The sequence below is a fragment of the Copadichromis virginalis genome, linkage group LG14 (assembly GCF_057382275.1).
Source record: "Copadichromis virginalis isolate Kocher_CV1m ecotype Utaka linkage group LG14, C_Virginalis_male_GT1.1, whole genome shotgun sequence".
NCBI lineage: Eukaryota > Metazoa > Chordata > Actinopteri > Cichliformes > Cichlidae > Copadichromis > Copadichromis virginalis.
In genome coordinates this window covers 42,774,789-42,795,484 of record NC_140631.1, presented here as the reverse complement: position 1 = coordinate 42,795,484, position 20,696 = coordinate 42,774,789, and the positions used below count along the sequence as shown (strand labels likewise).

The following is a 20,696-nucleotide window of genomic DNA, read 5'->3' as shown; positions in this document are numbered from 1 at the left end:
TCATTGTTTTAGTGTCCTGTGCTCGAAGGGTCAAAGAATGATCACTCTGTTCCTTTCATTTGTTTAAAGGAATCTGTGTAAAGATTGGTTAGATTCTAGTAAATGCTAAAACTCCTTGTTACTTCCCACCTTTAAACCGTTGTACTCACACCGGCTGCAATGAAACTGGATGAAAAAATGTTATGAAATCCACATGAAAAGCACCATCCCAGCCACGTTGGGCACCCTGCAGCACACACACTTTTAGTGTGACTGCTGCCCTTCATACTGCCGTCACTAGAGGGCAGCGACACTTATGTATGAACGCTGCTCATCAACTTCTCTTCAGTATCCAGTACTGTGATACCACACAGACTAACTCTGGATACTGTAGCTCCTATGAAAACCTCAAATCAGAAGTACCTGACTCCGTGGTATAATTCTCAGACACGTAGCCTAAAGCAGATGACTCGTAAGCTGGAGAGTCACAAATTTAGAGGATCATCATTTAGCCTGGAGAAATAGTTTGCTGCTTTATAAGAAAGCCCTCCGCAAAGCCAGAACATCTTACTATTCATCACTGATTGAAGAAAATAAGAACAACCCCAGGTTTCTCTTCAGCTCTGTAGCCAGGCTGACAAACAGTCAGAGCTCTTTTGAGCCAACCATCCCTTTAACATTAACTAGTAATGACTTCATGAACTTCTTCACAAATAACATTTTTATCATTAGAGAAAAAATTACCAGTAATCATCCCACAGATGTAATATTATCTACAGCTACTCTTAGTACCATTGATGTTAAGTTAGACTCTTTTTCTCCAATTGATCTTTCTGAGTTAGCTTCAATAATTACTTCCTCCAAACCATCAACGTGTCTTTTAGACCCCATTCCTACAAAACTGCTCAAAGAAGTCCTGCCATTAATTAATGCTTCGATCTTAAATATGATCAACCTATCTCTAATGATTGGCTATATATATAAAGTGGAACCCTGACTTACGAACACCCCATTTAACAAAAAATTCATGTCCAAAAGTCTCCTTCTATTTCAGTCACATAGTTATAAGTGCACTCACTGGAAATATCTGCCGATAAGTTCCACTTTGTTCTTACTGTTTGCTGCGGTGATGACCTCACATGCTTTTATGACGGTCCTGCCGTATCACGAGTCCTGGGAGCACTAGGCATGTTTTTCTCCATGGTCGTGTCCAAATTCATGGGCTGCTTCCTCCTGAGGCCGCATTTGTAGACCGATTACGTCACAGCGACGCGCCGAAGGCTGTCCAAATTCGTAGACTCCTCCGAATGCAGCCGACAAATGCGTCCTCATTTTCCCCGAATTTGAAGGATGGGTCGGGTGTGTCCTTCGTGGCCCACCATATCCCAGAATTCATAGCGCGGCCCAGCCAAACTCCAGTTTCCAACGATGGCGGCCGCTACTAAGTTTTAAAATTACTCTTATTAATCTTTCTGGGTCACAAAATAAACTTTTAACATATTTTCAGGCGAGAAAGTAGCTGTGTAAACATCAAATATCTGCTCGGTTTATCAAGATATCGCATATTTGCAAAAGTGCTTCGACGTTTTCGGAGACGTCTGTTACCCACCAGCTTGATAGCTAGCCGGGAGCTCGAGGGTCACTGGAGCCGCCGAGAACGGCACAACTCCCGGCACATCATGTTCAGATCATCGCGGACTTTCACTACTCAGGTTAAACGTGATATATAACTCACTTAGACAACCTAAAAATGTTATTGTTGGGCTTTTTTCAGTGTTTTATTTGTTCGTGAGTAAATCGGTTTGGCTGAGATTAAAGTTATTAGATTCGATAAAATAAAACTTTATTAATCCCCCGGGTGGGTTAGGGTCAATTAAAATTAAAATTAAAATTAAAATTTAAATATTTCTCTGCATATTTCTGTCCATCAAGATACATTTTAACAAACTCCTGCTTGAGTTGTAACAGATCAGTTTTCAGAAGACTATGAAGAGTCTGATGTGCCGACCTCTTCATGCTGTGATGGAGGTGTGTCATGGGAACTGTGGCAAATTTTGATATTTAGATATGAAATTTTAAGTTGCTGTGTATAATAAATTGTTCAGATGACCCCATTGCATGCGAGTCCCAGCCTGAGCACAGCTACCCGCCAGTATTCAGTTACAGTCACAGTGCCACCTAGTGGCAACAGGGTCATTGCCATATCATCCAGTGTATGTAGCAGCCAGTGAGCCCCAACCCTGCCTACAGGAAGTGCCTGAAACACATGCAGCATGCTGACGGTCACTGCAGCTGTAACGTTTCGCTGTTCTTTTCATCTCTATTCAAACAAAACAGTTTCAAGAGCTTCATTCTTGTGGTCCACATTAGAAAATAAATCATTAGCAGGTGGGGTGATTCTAGTTCACGCTGAAATAAAAATCAAATATTAGAGATGTTGTGGGTTTTGGTTTGTGATTGTCCTCTGTATGAATACTTGTGTGTTGTTAAATTTAAAAATCCTCTATTAAAATAAGAAAGAAAGGAATCTGTCATTTCATGTCTGAATGAAAACTAACTGCACATTCAACAAGAACAATGTCAGATGTCAGAGCTGGACTCCAGATGAGTCCACCCGAGCTGTCTGTTGTGTCTCTACAAAGTAAACCTCGACTAAAATTAATTCACATTCACGAAGAAACAGTGTCTGAAGGCTGAGCACATGTTAAGCATGTGTGATGCTTCAGCTGGCTGCCTGCCTCAGTAAGAAAGTTGCTTGTATTTTTCCACCAACAACACGTTGGTTCAGGCTTCATTCATTTCTGTTCAACATCGACTGCCAGGGTTGGCATTGTTGGCTGCACAGCAGTGTTTAATTTTCAACAGATTATGTTCGTCTGTGATGATGCGACTCTGACACAGTGACAATCAGTGATGGGAATAACAGCGTTACTAACGGCGTTGCTTTTTTCAGTAACGAGTAATCTAACTAATTTCTATTTCTATCATTACAACCCCGTTACCGTTACTAACAAGAAAATGCGGTCGCGTTACTATTTTTCAACAAACAGGCGGTTGAAGCTGTCTTCAGCTTACCGCAGGTTATATTAGTTGCACGGAAGTAGCTGTAAGTAATCTGGGCGCTACAGCGGCAATCACTTTCTGGCTGACAATCACTTTTTGGCACAACACCTGGAGCTCAGGGGGCAAAACAATCGCACCAGTGCTGCTGTTTGACTGAGGAAGAATAAAGTAGCCGTGGTAAGGCAAGGCAAGGCAAGGCAAATTTATTTGTATAGCACAATTCAACAACAAGGTGATTCAAAGTGCTTTACAGAGACATTAGAAACAAAAACAATTAAAAAGCAGGATTTAAAATTGATTAAAACAAGCAAACAAACAAACAAACAAATTAACAAATAAACAAACAAACAAACAAAACAGTATATAAAATCAAAACAGATAAAATCAGAACAGTAGATAAAATCAGTAGTTAATGTAAGTTTTGAAATTTAAGCTTAAAAGTGTGGATTTGGGGGGGCGCTAGCGAGCCGGCAATGGAGTAGGACGTGTTTCTGAAGGCTCCCGCTGACCGAATTTCAGAAATAGTTTTTTTTTTTCAACCTACGAAGCCTCATTTTATAACACAGGGGAAGCTAACAGTTTTATACACTGTATTAAAGCTTCATTCGAGACAAAATGGCATCTAACCTAAGGAAATACAAGTACACCGGAGGAACAGCGGCTAGGCCCGGCACATCCTCGGGCGAGGATACCAATGGTAGCCCAAGGGCGGCGCCCGGCTCAGCGACCATTGAGGAACGGGCTCAGCGGAGCGATAGGCGCCTTGTGGACACTGATGCCCTGAAATTGGAGCTTCTTCAATCCATCAAAGACGATATCAGCGTGGCATTAAAAGAAGAACTCAGGAATGCACTGAAAGAAGATTTTGATAACATTAGGGCTGACGTGCAAGAAGTGAGAAATGAGATTGCTAACAATATGGCGGCAGCGCGCGCTGAAATGGATGGAGTTAAGGCCACGGTGAAAGAAGTGGAGGACGGGCTGTCAATGTGGAGCGATGAGGTGGTCACCTTGCAATCTACAGTGAAGACTTTGAGGAAGGAGCTATCTGACCTGAAGGATAAATGCGATGACATGGAAGGCAGGATGCGGAGATCTAATATCCGTATCATAGGGGTCCCGGAGGGCCCGGATTCGAGCTCCACCACGGCCGTATCCGCGCTACTCCGTGAAGCACTGGGTATGGAAAAAGATGTTATTGTCGACCGCTCACACAGGAGTCTGGCCCCGAGAAGGCCGGGTGGTAACCCGCGGGCCATCATAGCCAAGCTTCATTACTACCAGGATTGTGTGGAGATCCTACGCCGTGCCAGGAAGAATTTCTTTGTTTCCGATGTCATTGCTGTGTATCCTGGTGGTGTGGATCAGTGAATTGATGTCTTGTTCACTCGTGGCATACAACAGGGTTCAGGTGATGCAACTTGTGGGCTGTCCTCTTCCTTAGAGACAGGGTAAGGTGTTCCTTCATTTGAGAGGGAATCAGAGTACTTGTCCACATTTAATGAAGCCAGTTGTGGTGGTTGCTAGTAATCTTATACTGATTCCTTCCTGGAATCTGCAAGAATAAACTCTAAATACTTCATTTTTACTATAAAAGTTTTTGGGCCCCAGTTGAACAGTTGGCTGCCCAGAATTTAACAATACTGTTTTTCTATTATTGGGCATGTTCATGAGGGGAGGGCGTGGCGTCAGCAGATTTCTCTCTCCACCTGTCCGTCCTTTTGTCAGGTGTAGAAGAGCAGCTTCCCGTGTGGATCACAGACACCTTCACACTGCTCTGTGAAGCTGATGTTTGTTGTCCCTCTTACAGGATGACTGCTGCTGTCATTTGACTTGCTCTTGTTGATGAGGAATCTGTGCTGATGACCTGGAGTTGTTTTTCTCACTCACTCTCACTCTCTGTTTGACTGTTTCACAGTTAAGGGTGTAACAGAGTCTGCCTCAGTGAGAGCAGACTGACAGAGCCTCAGACGGTTTCTGCTGTTTATTAAATGAGTTGCTGAGTCCAGCTTCATTGCACAGATGTAAAGTGCTTCTTTTCCTCATGCTGCAAGCTTATGATGTTTAAAGAAACTCATCTGTATACTGTTGATTGTCTTAATTAATGACTTTTTATGTTGAGAGGTAAAGACAGAAATGCTGTGTGCAGTTTTAATTGCTGATTCCCTGTTTTGCAACCCGACAGTTGAAATAGAAAGAACTTTGTATATAAATTACTCATAGGATTAAAAGTAGTTTTTTCCCCTTTGAAATCACAGCAATTAAATAAGTTTTTTCTGCAGATGTTAAAATTATAATTGTGTATTCCACCTCAGCTGGATCTTTTTGTTTGTTTGTTTGATTAGAAAAAGAAAACATTAAAAACTGAGATTAGGTCCTCATGTGCTTTAAGTTTCTATGCCTGATGGTAAGGTGGCACCTGAGATCATGTCTTCTCTTTGTCGAGCCTTTTTTCTTTATGTAAGAGCTTCTTTAAGCGTCTAAAGCAGATCTGAATGAAAATGTCAGAAAACATGAAGAACGGAGGTTAAATGTTGATCTCTTTTATGTCACTGTGGTTCACTTTTGTACAGGATGAGCTCCTCAATGTGAACTCTGTTTAGTCTTTCTGAAGTGAAACAAGTACAAGTTCCCATCCTTCACTGTGCGATTCATTGAGTTTTGTTTTCCTTGCCTCCCTTAAGATTGAATTTATGTTTTTCTATGGTTACTCTGTTTAAAGAATAGTTTTGAACTGAATACAGACTCGGTGCAGCTTGTGTTTAAACTCTGACATGATGAAGAGTTGATGATCCTTTAGCAGCTCGTTACAGGATGGAGAATAACTTTGAAATTGTGTTTGTGCTTCAGGGTCTGAACGACTCGCTGACAAACCGTCAGATCTACTTTGCCTTCGCTCTGATGTCGTACCTCTTCACCGTGTCTGTAAACCTGACCCTCATCATCACCATCAGCCTGGATAAAACGCTCCACGAGCCGATCTACATCTTCTTGTGCAGCCTTTGTTTTAATGAGATCTGTGGAGCTTCGAGTTTCTACCCAAAGCTGCTTCATGACCTTCTGACCAACTCTTATGTCATCACGTACACGGCCTGTTTGGGGCAGATGTTTGTCACTTATAGTTATATTTTCTCTGAGTGTACCAGTCTCACTGTCATGGCGTATGACCGCTACATCGCCATCTGCAAACCACTGCAGTACCGGATGCTGATGACAGCTCAGAAGGTAGCCCAGCTTCTGATGCTCACCTGGTGCTTCTCAGTTTTTGAAACGGCCGTGGGCACCGTCCTGACCGCCAGGCTGCCGCTCTGCGGACGCCACATCCCCAAGATATTCTGCACTAACTGGGAGGTGGTCAAACTGTCATGCTCTGACTCGACCCTCAACAATATCTATGCGTTCATGTTGATATTTTCACACCTGTCACAGACTGCACTAATCATGGTGTCGTACGTCCACCTGATACGAGCTGCCATCAGATCTCAAGCCGACCGCAGGAAATTCATGCAGACGTGTCTGCCACACCTCATTACACTGCTGGTCTTCACCACCTCACTGATGTTTGATACCATGTACTCTCGTTACAGCGGCGGCAGTACAATGAAGGCCCTGCAGAATGCATTAGCTGCTCAGTTCCTGGTGGTCCCACCCCTCGTCAATCCCATCATCTATGGCTTGAACCTGCAGCAGATCAGGTCCAGGATGGTCCACAGGTTCACCCACCGGACTGGGACATTCAGGAAAAACTAAGCCATGTTAATGAAATCAAACATGAAGAAAACATAGGAAGATGAAGTTATTTTCTAATCTTCTGTTCAAGTCAACCAAAATATGTGGATAGAATTCAGTTAAAACTAATAAAGTCCAATCCTAAAATGTCACTTTTGGTTCTTAGTACTTTAAGTTAAAGTTTATGTTTCATTGTTTTAGTGTCCTGTGCTCGAAGGGTCAAAGAATGATCACTCTGTTCCTTTCATTTGTTTAAAGGAATCTGTGTAAAGATTGGTTAGATTCTAGTAAATGCTAAAACTCCTTGTTACTTCCCACCTTTAAACCGTTGTACTCACACCGGCTGCAATGAAACTGGATGAAAAAATGTTATGAAATCCACATGAAAAGCACCATCCCAGCCACGTTGGGCACCCTGCAGCACACACACTTTTAGTGTGACTGCTGCCCTTCATACTGCCGTCACTAGAGGGCAGCGACACTTATGTATGAACGCTGCTCATCAACTTCTCTTCAGTATCCAGTACTGTGATACCACACAGACTAACTCTGGATACTGTAGCTCCTATGAAAACCTCAAATCAGAAGTACCTGACTCCGTGGTATAATTCTCAGACACGTAGCCTAAAGCAGATGACTCGTAAGCTGGAGAGTCACAAATTTAGAGGATCATCATTTAGCCTGGAGAAATAGTTTGTTGCTTTATAAGAAAGCCCTCCGCAAAGCCAGAACATCTTACTATTCATCACTGATTGAAGGAAATAAGAACAACCCCAGGTTTCTCTTCAGCTCTGTAGCCAGGCTGACAAACAGTCAGAGCTCTGTTGAGCCAACCATCCCTTTAACATTAACTAGTAATGACTTCATGAACTTCTTCACTAATAACATTTTTATCATTAGAGAAAAAATTACCAGTAATCATCCCACAGATGTAACATTATAACATTATATTATTATACCTTTAGGTTTAGATAAATTCTGTACTTTGTCTGGATGTCGATGTATATATGATCAAAGGAGCTTGCAAAGAAAGAAATATGATATGTTATGTCAAGCGGCCAGCGGGAGCCTAAGGATTTGGCTTTTAGTGACCCAAACAAGCACTAGGCTGTATGTGTGGATCTGTTTGCAGGGGGTTTGGCAGTCACCATGTTCGATCTGGTGTAATTGCTCATTGTGTTTTTTGGTTTGGGCTTCAGCCAGATATGTTTATTTTACTTATCACTGTTTGTTTTGTTTTTTTTAATTTATTTCTTTTTTCTTTTTTTTCCCCCCTCTTTTCTTCCTCCCCTCTCTTTCCTCTTCTCCTATGCGTGTCGTGCATTTGGAGCCTTCATATCTTACTATTTGAACAGAGATGAGTACAGCGCGATCATTTAGTGATCGGGTGGTAAATTTTGTAAGCTGGAATGTAAAATCACTCAACCATCCGGTCAAGCGGAAAAAAGTTATTACTCATTTACAACGACTTAGAACGGATATAGCGTTTCTCCAGGAAACACATCTGCGTACCTCTGATCATCTTCGAATCAAGTCTGGATGGGTGGGCCAGATATATCACTCTAAATTTAACTCAAAAGCTCGGGGGACAGCAATATTGATAAGCAAAACTTTACCATTTATAGCCACAATGGTAGATGAGCACCCTGCAGGCCGTTTTGTTATAGTTGTAGGACATTTATATGGTTTCCCCTTGATTTTAGCGAATGTCTATGCCCCTAACTGGGACGATCATAGTTTTTTCGCTAACGTCTTTGCACGGCTTCCCAACATGGCAACACATAATATCATTTTTGGTGGGGACCTAAATTGCTCATTATCTGCTAGGGACCGCAGCTCGCACAAAAGCACCCCCGTTTCAAAATCGGCACGCGTTATACAGCGTTTTCTTCATAATTACGGGTTATCTGATGTATGGAGATTTCGTAACCCAAATTCAAGTCAATATTCTTTCTTCTCTAATGTCCATAAAACGTATACCCATATAGACTATTTCTTTCTGGACAAAAAACTCCTCCCTTTGGTGACAGACTGTGATTACAAGGCCATGGTAATCTCAGATCATTCACCTGTTGTTCTTTCAATGCGTATTCCCAATGCCTACTCTAATTATCGGCCATGGAGGTTCAACCCAGTATTGCTAGCAGACGAAGAGTTTGTTAATTATATTAGGTCTCAAATAGATTTCTTTCTTGCTATCAATCAAACTCCAGAGATATCACCATCAACTGTCTGGGAATCCCTAAAAGCATATCTGAGAGGCCAGATAATCTCATTTTGTGCGAACAGAAAGAGGAGGGATACTGAGCAACTCTCTCAACTAGCTGACAAAATTACCGAACTAGACGCTGTATATAGCCATTCCCCTGATCTGGCATTATATAAACGTAGGCTGAAATTACAAACTGAATATAATCTTATATCTACAAAACAGGCTGAGTGTCTAATTTCGAAGTTGCGTAGCTACTCGTATGAACATGGAGAAAAAACAGGCAAGCTGCTAGCTCATCAGCTACGACAAAGAACAGCCAATCAAGCTATCCCTGAGATCCGGAATGACCAGGGAAGAAGGTGCACGGATAACCAAGGTATAAATAATAGTTTTCTTAAATACTACCAGACTTTATACAGCTCCCCCCCCCCCAGCTAAGGATCACCTGGCTCTAGAAAATTTCTTTGAGAAACTTGATATCCCCTCCTTAGGTGACGACGCGGCTGCTGCTTTGGAGGAGCCCATCTCTGATGCTGAAATTGAAATGGCCATACGGAGTATGCAGTCTGGAAAATCACCTGGCCCCGACGGGTATCCTTCCGATTTTTTTAAGAAGTTTTCTAACCAATTGAATCCATTGTTAAAATCGACTTTTGAAGAATCTTTCCTCTCACAATCCCTGCCTCCAACAATGCATCAGGCAGTGATCTCCCTAATTCTAAAAAAGGATAAGGATCATTTAGATTGTGGCTCATACCGTCCAATATCTCTGCTGAACACCGACACCAAAATCCTTGCTAAAGTGTTGGCCCGCCGCTTAGAGAAACACCTGCCCTCCATTATCTCACCTGATCAGACAGGCTTTATCAAAAACAGGTACTCGTTTTTCAATATTAGACGTTTGTTAAATATAATCTATAGCCATGTCGAAGGTAATGTATTGGAAACTGTTATTTCACTTGATGCTGAGAAAGCGTTTGATCGGGTGAGATGGGACTTTCTTTTCCATACGCTTGAAAAATTTGGCTTCGGGAGCAATTTTGTATCCTGGATAAAAGTATTGTACTGTGACCCTGTAGCGGCCATTCGGACCAACAATAGTCTGTCCCCCTTTTTTCAGCTTCAGCGTGACGCACGACAGGGGTGCCCTTTGTCACCTCTCCTTTTCGCCATCGCAATTGAACCGCTAGCCATTGCTGTGAGACACTGTGTTGGGGTTGAGGGAATACGTCGTGGGGATATCGAGCATAAAGTCTCTCTTTATGCCGACGACATGCTCTTGTTTATTTCCAACCCTTCAAATAGCATCCCTAAACTTTTAGATATACTCAAGGAATTCGGGACAATTTCCGGGTATAAGGTGAATTTCGGGAAAAGTGAGGCAATGCCTTTAGGTACAATAACCGGGGAACTCTCGTCTGTCTTAGCACCTTTCAAGCTTAGCTGTAACAAATTCAAGTACTTGGGCATTTGGATTACGCAGAATCATAGAAACTTGTATAAAACTAATTATATTCCTTTACTGTCTAAACTAAAGGAGGATTTTGGAAAGTGGGAGTCCTTGCCTCTTTCGCTGGGTGGTAGATTAAATATCATTAAGATGACCATATTTCCTAAATTTCTGTATCTTTTTCAGTGTCTTCCAATTTTCTTAACCAAGTCATTTTTTCATAATCTAAATAGTCAAATCTCCTCCTTCATCTGGAACAAAAAACCAGCTAGGCTGAAACAGAGTGTATTACAAAGACCGCGGAGCGCAGGAGGCTTAGCACTCCCAAATTTTTTGTTTTATTACTGGGCAGCTAATATAAGAGCATTATTGTACTGGATAAAAGACCATGATGATTCATCGTCATCATGGGTAACACTGGAGCGGCTATCGGTGAGTCAATCCTCCCTGATGTCTTTGCTGTGTGCCAGATTACCTCTGGCAGGACCGATCTCCAGCTTCACCGCGAATCCTCTTGTTGTCCACTCCCTGAAATTATGGTATCAGCTCAGACGACACTTTAAACAGACCGGACTCTCTCTTAATGCACCACCGCATAGGCATTGCATGTTCTCCCCATCCTTAACGGACAAGGCATTCAACACATGGACAAAACTTGGAATAACATCAATGACTGCTCTTTTCACAGACAATATCTTCTCCTCATTTGAACAGCTGGTGAACAAGTTCAAGATTCCTCGGTCACACTTTTTCAGGTATCTACAACTCAGGAATTTTGTTGCTTCTAATACTGACTGCTTTCCATCCTGTTCACCTCCATCCCTTCTGGATGATATTTTTGATTTTAAACCAAATGCTAAGCGGGTTATAAGTGACGTTTATGAGCTGTTGAGTAATTTTGGGCTGTCCACACTGCAATCACTTAGGGAACGATGGGGAAGCGAGCTTGGCCAACAGATTACAGATGAGACTTGGCATAAGATAATCAATAGAATTTTCTCGTCATCTATTTGCCTTAAGCATGTGGTGATTCAGTTCAAAGTTGTTCACCGTCTCCATTGGTCTAAAACTAGACTGAGCAAAATCAAGGATGGGTTTGACCCCACATGTGACCGGTGCAAACAAGAGCCTGCTTCCCTGTTTCACATGTTCTGGGCATGTCCAAAACTGGGTAGCTTTTGGAAAAGCATATTTGAAACCATGTCCAACATATTTGGTGTTCCAATTGCACCCTGCCCATTTATAGCAATTTTTGGGTGATGCCTTGTGATGCTGGTCATTCCAAATCACGCTCTGATCTCCTGGCCTTCTGCACTCTTTTGGCCCGTAGAATGATATTATTGAAATGGAAAGAGCCACTTCCACCTGTATATGGGCAATGGGTTAAGGATGTCATGTACTATACTCAGTTGGAAAAGATCCGCTACACTGTGAAGGGTTCAGTTCGGAGGTTATATGACATATGGCGACCTTTTCTTACTTATTTTGAAAGATTAAGCCCGGATGCTATTGTTTAATGTAAGTACGAGTGGGGTTTTTCCTTTTCTTCTTTTTTTTCTCCCTTGCTGTTGTTCATTCATTTATTTTAGTATTTACTTTGTGTCTGTAATTTTATCTTATTTTATTTTATTTCTTCTGTCCTCTCTGGCTGGGTTCTAGTTACGCTGTTCTGGATGGGTGGGTGGGCACGATTGTTTGTTAATATTGCCATAATTGTTGTTGGAAGCAATTCTTTATTCAATAAAAAGACCTTGATCAAAAGTGTGGATTTGGTGCTTTATTCAAATGCAGCTGAGAACAGGTGAGTCTTCAACCTGGATTTAAATAAACTGAGTGTTTCAGCTGATCTGAGGCTTTCTGGGAGTTTGTTCCAGATATAAGGAGCATAAAAGCTGAATGCAGCTTCTCCGTGTCTGGTTCTGACTCTGGGAACTGATAAAAGACCGGATCCAGATGACCTGAGGGATCTGGAAGGTTCATACTGGGTCAGGAGGTCATTGATGTATTTTGGTCCTAAACCATTCAGAGCTTTATAGGCCAGCATCAGAACTTTAAAGTCTATCCTCTGACGGACAGGCAGCCAGTGTAAAGACCTCAGAGCTGGACTGATGTGGTCCACTTTTTTGGTCTTAGTGAGGACTCGAGCAGCAGAGTTCTGAATGAGCTGTAGTTGTCTGACTGATTTTTTAGGTAGACCTGTAAAGATGCTGTTACAGTAATCAAGCCTACTAAAGATGAATGCATGGACTAGTTTTTCCAGGTCCTGTTGAGACATCAGATCTTTGATCCTTGAAATATTCCTTGAAACATTAAGCCAATCACATGACCAAGATGACAAAGCAACAAGGTGATATATACCAGTTTATAAACTGTGTTGATAGGCCACATAAAACCAGTCATGATAAACAATATATACGTGGCGTTTTTTCCTCAATAGTTTCACGTTTACTGTCTAAGGACAGCACAGCGAGACCTCTCTGCTTATGAGCAAAAAATAAAAAAACGAAACAAAAAACAGCCCGTTTGTGTTGGTGGAAAAATGCACCATGTCGACCAATCAAAAAATGTTATGGCAACATGACATTTGGTTGTTTAGTAAGAGGGGGAAGTTTTAGGAGTGACGGAGAGAGAGAGAGAGAGTTTTGAGATGTGAGAGATTTGTGACGTTTAGCGTGTTTGGAGTGTGTAGTTAATTGTGTTGTCTTGTGTAGTTAGTAGAGATGGACCGATCCGATATTACGTATCGGTATCGGTCCGATACTGACCTAAATTACTGGATCGGATATCGGAGAAAAATAAAAAATGTAATCCGATCCATTAAATATCACGAAAGCACCTCACAAAACTTGCAACACGCCGTAACTCACCTCAGAACGTTAGCACGTCGGAGCAGTATGCATCACGTGATAGAGCGGCTGTGGCATGCGGGACCTGTCGGTGGTCTGGATAGCATGTGGAGCTTCGCTAGCAACCTGGCATTTCATCTCCGACAAAGTTATCCCGAGAGAAGTAAAGCAAGTGTGTAAGTCCATCTCTGAATGTTTGTAAAGCATTCCTGCGTTAAGCTTAACAAACGACTGCCTCTTCTTGCTGCTACTTCAATCATGAAACTGCTTAATGATCAGCTGATCGGCTTTTCTGTCGCGAGTCCGTCTCTCTTGTTTGCTTTTGGCCCACTTTGCACCAGAAAGAGGAAACCAGCGGCTGAACAACAGCAGCACGTTTAAGCTTGATCAGCTGTTGTTAGAATGTATTTAATATTACTTTCTACTCCAGGATCTTTTTCTACGTAGCTGACGCTGGTAACTGTGCAGGGGCGGATCTAGCAAAGTTTAGCCAGGGGGGCCGATAGGGCATGAACAGGGAAAAGGGGGCACAAAGACATACTTTTCTTTCTTATTCTCATTTAAAATGTCTAGCTTTTAATAAATAATTATCTGACACCCAAAGTTTTAATTTGATGTAAAATGAATAGAAGTCCATTACTGTATATAGTGACTATTAAGTCTAATATATATACCCTAGTAAGCTATAGTACTTTTTCCTTTGGGAAGGTACCATCTGTGCAGTCTGCAATTTTGTTGAAGAAAGATGTTGAATCTATTTAATATTTCTTGAAAAATAATTGATTTCTGTGCATTTTTTTTCACACTGCATCAAATTAAGGTTGATTACGTTGATTAAGCATCATGAGGTGGAGCGTGAGGGGTGGTTCCCTATTTTTTATTTATTTATTTTTGTTGTTACTGGGAGTTGGAACCCTATTAGTTAGGTTGCTTAATATTTATGCTAAGTACTCTTTAAAATACCAGAATAGGGAGGATGGTGTAGGTTTAAGTTTATTAGATTGATCAGTATTGCTGAACTATGAAATATTTTTTTTGGATACAGGTATAACAGAATAGCTTTAGTGTAGTTGTTGTTTTAAACTTGAGTATGAACTTATACAAAATGCAGCAAGATATTTAAAAAACAGTTTTGTTGATTAAAAAACACTATATCGGATTCATATCGGTATCGGCAGATATCCAAATTTATGATATCGGTATCGGTATCGGACATAAAAAAGTGGTATCGTGCCATCTCTAGTAGTTAGTGTGTAGTGTTGTGGATAGTTCTGTGTTGTGTGTCAGAACAATGAGGCGGCTGCTGTCTCCAGGTAGAAACAGGAGTGACACACCTGCTGCTGTTAGACCTGCAGGTATCAGGCTGTGATCTTTCCTTTATAGTCGACAGAAATATTTGCAGTGGCACAAATAATTTGTGGCATCTTATTGAAGAACAGCTGATGGTTCTGTAAACTGTTTGAAATGGTTATTTAAAAAAAGGGTAAAATGTAAACTTGTGCATAGGATTTTAAAATTGACAATTTAGATTTGCATTTAAAGTTATTAAATATGATTCAATAAATGTTTGTGGTTGTTACAGTAAAATTGTTACTTTTTGTACTTGGATTGTATGTTTTTTGTCCAATTTTAGATCAATTGTGTTAACACAGTATGTCAAACTGAAAACATAACTGTAAATTCAGACATGTGAGGTTGTGCTGAAAACAATGATACCAAACAAGGCAAAGTAAACAGTTTTTAAAGGTGAGATGTAGAGGAAACATCAAAAGTGGTTAAAAATGGCCAATTATACCCTGGACCCCCAGACGGTTACATATAAGTCAATAGTTACTTTAAAGTAATTAAATACTTTTAGAATCTTATAACTCAGTTACTAACTCAGTTACATTTTTGAAGAAGTAACTATAACTATAATTAATTACTTTTTCAAAGTAACTTGCCCAACACTTCTAACAAACAGTGTTGGTCAAGTTACTTAAAAAAAGTAACCAGTAATTAATTACTGATTACTTCCTGTTGAGGTTTAAATTTTTATCTTAAATGTTTATATGCTGATTATATTGCTTAATATGAGAAAGGCCTAACTCTGAGTACACTGTGCCAAAAAGTGCTGTCAGGAAACTGCATGCTTTTGCAGCTAGAATGAAGTGAAAGTGCCACCTGAAAAAAGTAATCGGATTACAGTAACGCGTTACAAGTAATTTTTGTAACTTTCAAGGTTTCCACAGCTGATATTGTCTTAAAATGCCTTCTTCCACTTCCACAAGTGTAACTGTTAGTCCATCAGCCGAACACATGATAGTGGCTCCTACTTTAATGAGCAGGTCCCTGCCCATCAGATTCACAGGCACGTGAGGAGACACCACATATCTGTGTTTCAAAGTCTGTTTTCCCAGCTCTGCCAGGGCTGGGTCGGTTACTGGCAGAGTCATTGGAACCCCAGAGAAACCCACCACACTCACCATGTGATTGGAAAGTATTGCGCTGCTTGGTCTTTGTCTCAGCGTTGAGTAAGTCGCTCTAGTGTCCTCCAGAAAGGTCATTTCTGTGCCTTCCACGGTCATCGACAACATAGGATCTGCCATTCCCATGCTGTCAGGTCTCTGTGGGTCCCGTCAGTACTGCTCCTCCCCCCAGCCCCAGTCGGCCACTGGATACTGAGCCACCGGCGCCATGCCTGGGTTTGGAGCTTGATATCCCATTCTTTGGGCTCCACGTGCCTGGGTTGGATAATATTGCTCTTGTTGTATCACTTTACGACACTGTCGAGCCCAGTGTCCTTGTTCTCCACACCTGTAACACATGTTTGGGTCCAGCATAGGTCCTCCCCAGACCACGACCCCTTGATTCTCCCCTTCCGTATCCACCACGCTCTCTCTGCGATATTCTGGCCCCCCAATTCCCCACGGGTCGTCCTTGCCTTGGTCCATTGGCGGGCCATCGGTCATCGGGATACAGATTTGGGTTCAGATCTGGCCAGTCAGGCCCAAGATCGCCCTGAGGCTTTGCCACCAGCATTTTCTTAGCTCCCTCCTTACTTTCTTTTTTCTTTTCGTTTACTTTGTTTTTGGCCTCCACCAGTTGCAGTTTCAGCAGCTGCCCCTGCGCCTCCTCTAACTCCTTTTTCTTGTTCATCAAGTGGAGGTGGAATTTGAAGAAGGTCCTCCTCCAGAAGCTCCCAGGCCTCGCCCATAATACCATTGGCTTACCTAGGGCTTGGTAGGTTGGGTGATCACACGTCATAATACAGCCTAGCGATGTTTCCCCTAGAATCAAATCCTTCCCTTGGCTCTTGTCTGAAATGACGATTTAATAATATCTAACTGCAAATCCTCACCAGTACTTACAGTAAAATGAGAGTACAAGAGATCAAGTTTTTACAGAAAAGAAAGACAATATGTGGCCCAGAGGACAAAGACGTGAGTCTTGTTGCCTGGGTAGCTCAGATGGAAAAGCATCAGACTTTTAATCTGAGGGTCCAGGGTTCAAGTCCCTGTCCAGGTGTCTCCTTTGGATCATTTGCCTCGTCCTGCTCCAGCTGAAGTCTGTGTATCACATGTCTCTCCCATTTTGTGGAATTTGCGACCGCAAAGTCTGGGTTCTTTTCAAAGATCGACTGTCTCTCCTCTCTTCCTCCCACAAAAATCCTTCCAGAGCGATGCTTCCTGGGTGCCACCAGGTAAACATCAGACTTTGCTGAGGTGCCTTCAGCCCCCAGGGTTAACGCTACTCGTGGTTTCCGTCGCTTCGCTGCTGACATCTTAATCTCTTCCTCCAACCTCTCTATCCCTTCTTCTACTATCCTCTCCTCTAGTTCCTTCACCTTCTCCTTTAGCTTTGTCATGGCTTCCCGGTTGGTGTGCACTTTTCCTACAACCGCCCCCTGCCACTGGTTTTCCTTAAGGTCAACGATGTTTGGCCTCTGACAGGCCTTTTGCCTCACCTTGACTGTCAAGCTCCAGTCCAGGCATATCCTCCTCTATGGTCCATGAATCCTGGGCTGCCACTTTCTGGCTGACACGTTCTGCTGTTGCCTGGTCTGCACTCTTAGAAGCCTCAGGTTGAGCTTCGTTGAGAGCTCCTTCTGGGCTGAAGTGTAAAAGAGGAAGCAAGGTCACACTCTGTGTTGTGATGCTGCCTTTTGATGTCCCAGCTACTAGTTGGGACGTGGACACCCCTGAAGTCCCTGCTGCTGGTTGGGACTGGGTCACCTGTGGTGTAGCTGCCACTGATTGAGGCTGAGTCACCCCTGGTGTAACTGCCATTGGTTGTGGATGAGTCCCCCCTGCGGTGGCTCCCTCTGCTTGCCGGGTGGGAGTCGGTTGCCTGCTGTCATCCTAAAAATCCACAATTCCTCCCTTCACTGTTCCTGTTCTTCCTTCCGGTCCCCACAGAGTGCCACTCTCCAGAGTCAAAATTGGAAAAGCGTATATATATGAAAAACAAATAAAAAAAACACCCAGCACGCCCCTGCAGGCGGTTTATCCTTCAAGCTCGGGTCCTCTACCAGAGGCCTGGGAGCTTGAGGGTCCTGTGCAGTATCTTAGCTGTTCCCAGGACTGTGCTCTTCTGGACAGAGATCTCCGATGTTGTTCCCGGGATCTGCTGGAGCCACTCGCCTAGCTTGGGAGTCACCGCACCTAGTGCACTGAACGGTCAGGCTCCAGAATACCTGTCTGATTGACTGCAGCCGTATATACCTACTGGTGGTGGTCAGAGGGCCCGGTGGCGCCAGTGTCCGGCAGCCTCGCCTCTGTCAGTGCGCCCCAGGGTGGCTGTGGCTACAATGTAGCTGCCATCACCAGTGTGTGAATGTGTGCGTGAATGGGTGGATGACTGGATATGTAAAGCGCTTTGGGGTCCTTAGGGACTAGTAAAGCGCTAGATAAATACAGGCCATTTACCATTTACCATAGAGCTCTAAGATCAAATGTTCTCTCGCTCCTGGTCACTTCTAAGTCGAGGCTGGTTCACAGAGGAGATCAGGCATTTGCAGTTGTGGCGCCGAAAATGTGGAATGATTTACGATCGTGGCTCAAGAGTTAGCAGTTTGTCTTGTAATTGGAAGGTTGCCGGTTCGAAACCCGGGTCGGACAGTCTCAGTCGTTGTGTCCTTGGGGAAGACATTTCACCTGTTGCCTACTGGTGGTGGTCAGAGGGTCCGGTGGCGCCAGTGTCCGGCAGCCTCGCCTCTGTCAGTGCGCCCCAGGGTGGCTGTGGCTATGATGTAGCTGCCATCACCAGTGTGTGAATGTGTGGATGACTTGATGTGTAAAGCACTTAGGCACTAAGTAAAGCGCTATACAAATACAGGCCATTTACCTCTCCACATTAGAAAGGCCCCGAGCGTCAGTCTTTTCAAACCCCATCTTAAGACAAATTTACTCTCACTGGCTTTCAACACCGCATGAGAGTTACCTATCTATCCAACTAGTCATCACTTACCAGGTATTTTTGATTGATGTTAGTTGTTATTTGTTACTGTGTAATTATTATTATTTTTTAATCTTTGTACAGCACTTTGGTCAACATTTCGTTGTTATTAAATGTGCTGTATAAATAAAGTAAAATAGTGCTCCGATTCTTGGTATTTCTCCAGCTTCTCGTGTTCCTTCTTTCTGATGTTGCTGTCATTGGGAACCGCTACCTCTATCACTATGGCCATCTTCTTCTGTTTCTCTACCACCACGATGTCTCACACTATTTGTATTCCGTACTCGGCACAGATGTTTCTGTATACTATGCCGGCCACTTGGTTATGGTAGCTAGCAGGCAATGTATTATGTATGCATTGCCTGCAGGGTACCTAATCACGGGCAGGGCGTAGGTGTTGCTAGTCCTCATGACTTGCCTGACCCTCTGCAGGTACTTGGTGGTTGCAGCTTTTCTAGCAGCTTCTTCATGGTTCCCATTTGCCTGTGGGAGCCCCAGCTACTTGTAGCTGTCCTCTATGTCTGCAATGTTGCCTTCTAAGTGTTTCTAGTAGTTTGATTCCCTCAGTTCTGACTACCTTCCCTCACTTTTTTATCATTTCCGATGTCATTGCTGTGTATCCTGGTGGTGTGGATCAGTGAATTGATGTCTTGTTCACTCGTGGCATACAACAGGGTTCAGGTGATGCAACTTGTGGGCTGTCCTCTTCCTTAGAGACAGGGTAAGGTGTTCCTTCATTTGAGAGGGAATCAGAGTACTTGTCCACATTTAATGAAGCCAGTTGTGGTGGTTGCTAGTAATCTTATACTGATTCCTTCCTGGAATCTGCAAGAATAAACTCTAAATACTTCATTTTTACTATAAAAGTTTTTGGGCCCCAGTTGAACAGTTGGCTGCCCAGAATTTAACAATACTGTTTTTCTATTATTGGGCATGTTCATGAGGGGAGGGCGTGGCGTCAGCAGATTTCTCTCTCCACCTGTCCGTCCTTTTGTCAGGTGTAGAAGAGCAGCTTCCCGTGTGGATCACAGACACCTTCACACTGCTCTGTGAAGCTGATGTTTGTTGTCCCTCTTACAGGATGACTGCTGCTGTCATTTGACTTGCTCTTGTTGATGAGGAATCTGTGCTGATGACCTGGAGTTGTTTTTCTCACTCACTCTCACTCTCTGTTTGACTGTTTCACAGTTAAGGGTGTAACAGAGTCTGCCTCAGTGAGAGCAGACTGACAGAGCCTCAGACGGTTTCTGCTGTTTATTAAATGAGTTGCTGAGTCCAGCTTCATTGCACAGATGTAAAGTGCTTCTTTTCCTCATGCTGCAAGCTTATGATGTTTAAAGAAACTCATCTGTATACTGTTGATTGTCTTAATTAATGACTTTTTATGTTGAGAGGTAAAGACAGAAATGCTGTGTGCAGTTTTAATTGCTGATTCCCTGTTTTGCAACCCGACAGTTGAAATAGAAAGAACTTTGTATATAAATTACTCATAGGATTAAAAGTAGTTTTTTTCCCTTTGAAATCACAGCAATTAAATAAGTTTTTTCTGCAGATGTTAAAATTATAATTGTGTATTCCACCTCAGCTGGATCTTTTTGTTTGTTTGTTTGATTAGAAAAAGAAAACATTAAAAACTGAGATTAGGTCCTCATGTGCTTTAAGTTTCTATGCCTGATGGTAAGGTGGCACCTGAGATCATGTCTTCTCTTTGTCGAGCCTTTTTTCTTTATGTAAGAGCTTCTTTAAGCGTCTAAAGCAGATCTGAATGAAAATGTCAGAAAACATGAAGAACGGAGGTTAAATGTTGATCTCTTTTATGTCACTGTGGTTCACTTTTGTACAGGATGAGCTCCTCAATGTGAACTCTGTTTAGTCTTTCTGAAGTGAAACAAGTACAAGTTCCCATCCTTCACTGTGCGATTCATTGAGTTTTGTTTTCCTTGCCTCCCTTAAGATTGAATTTATGTTTTTCTATGGTTAC

General features: G+C 42.6%; 1 protein-coding gene and 1 non-coding gene across 2 annotated transcripts; both read left to right on the top strand.

Annotated features, from left to right (window-relative positions):
- Nucleotides 1-5,753: 5,753 nt before the first annotated feature.
- LOC146694767 (olfactory receptor 4S1-like) lies at nt 5,754-6,951 on the top strand. The gene has a single exon (XM_085478893.1). The coding sequence runs from the start codon at nt 5,857-5,859 to the stop codon at nt 6,790-6,792; it is 936 nt and encodes a 311-aa protein (XP_085335019.1). The 5' UTR covers nt 5,754-5,856; the 3' UTR covers nt 6,793-6,951.
- A 9,762-nt stretch (nt 6,952-16,713) lies between these two features.
- On the top strand, nt 16,714-16,786 carry trnak-uuu (transfer RNA lysine (anticodon UUU)). The gene has a single exon. It is a non-coding gene; the product is annotated as a tRNA-Lys (tRNA).
- Nucleotides 16,787-20,696: the final 3,910 nt, after the last annotated feature.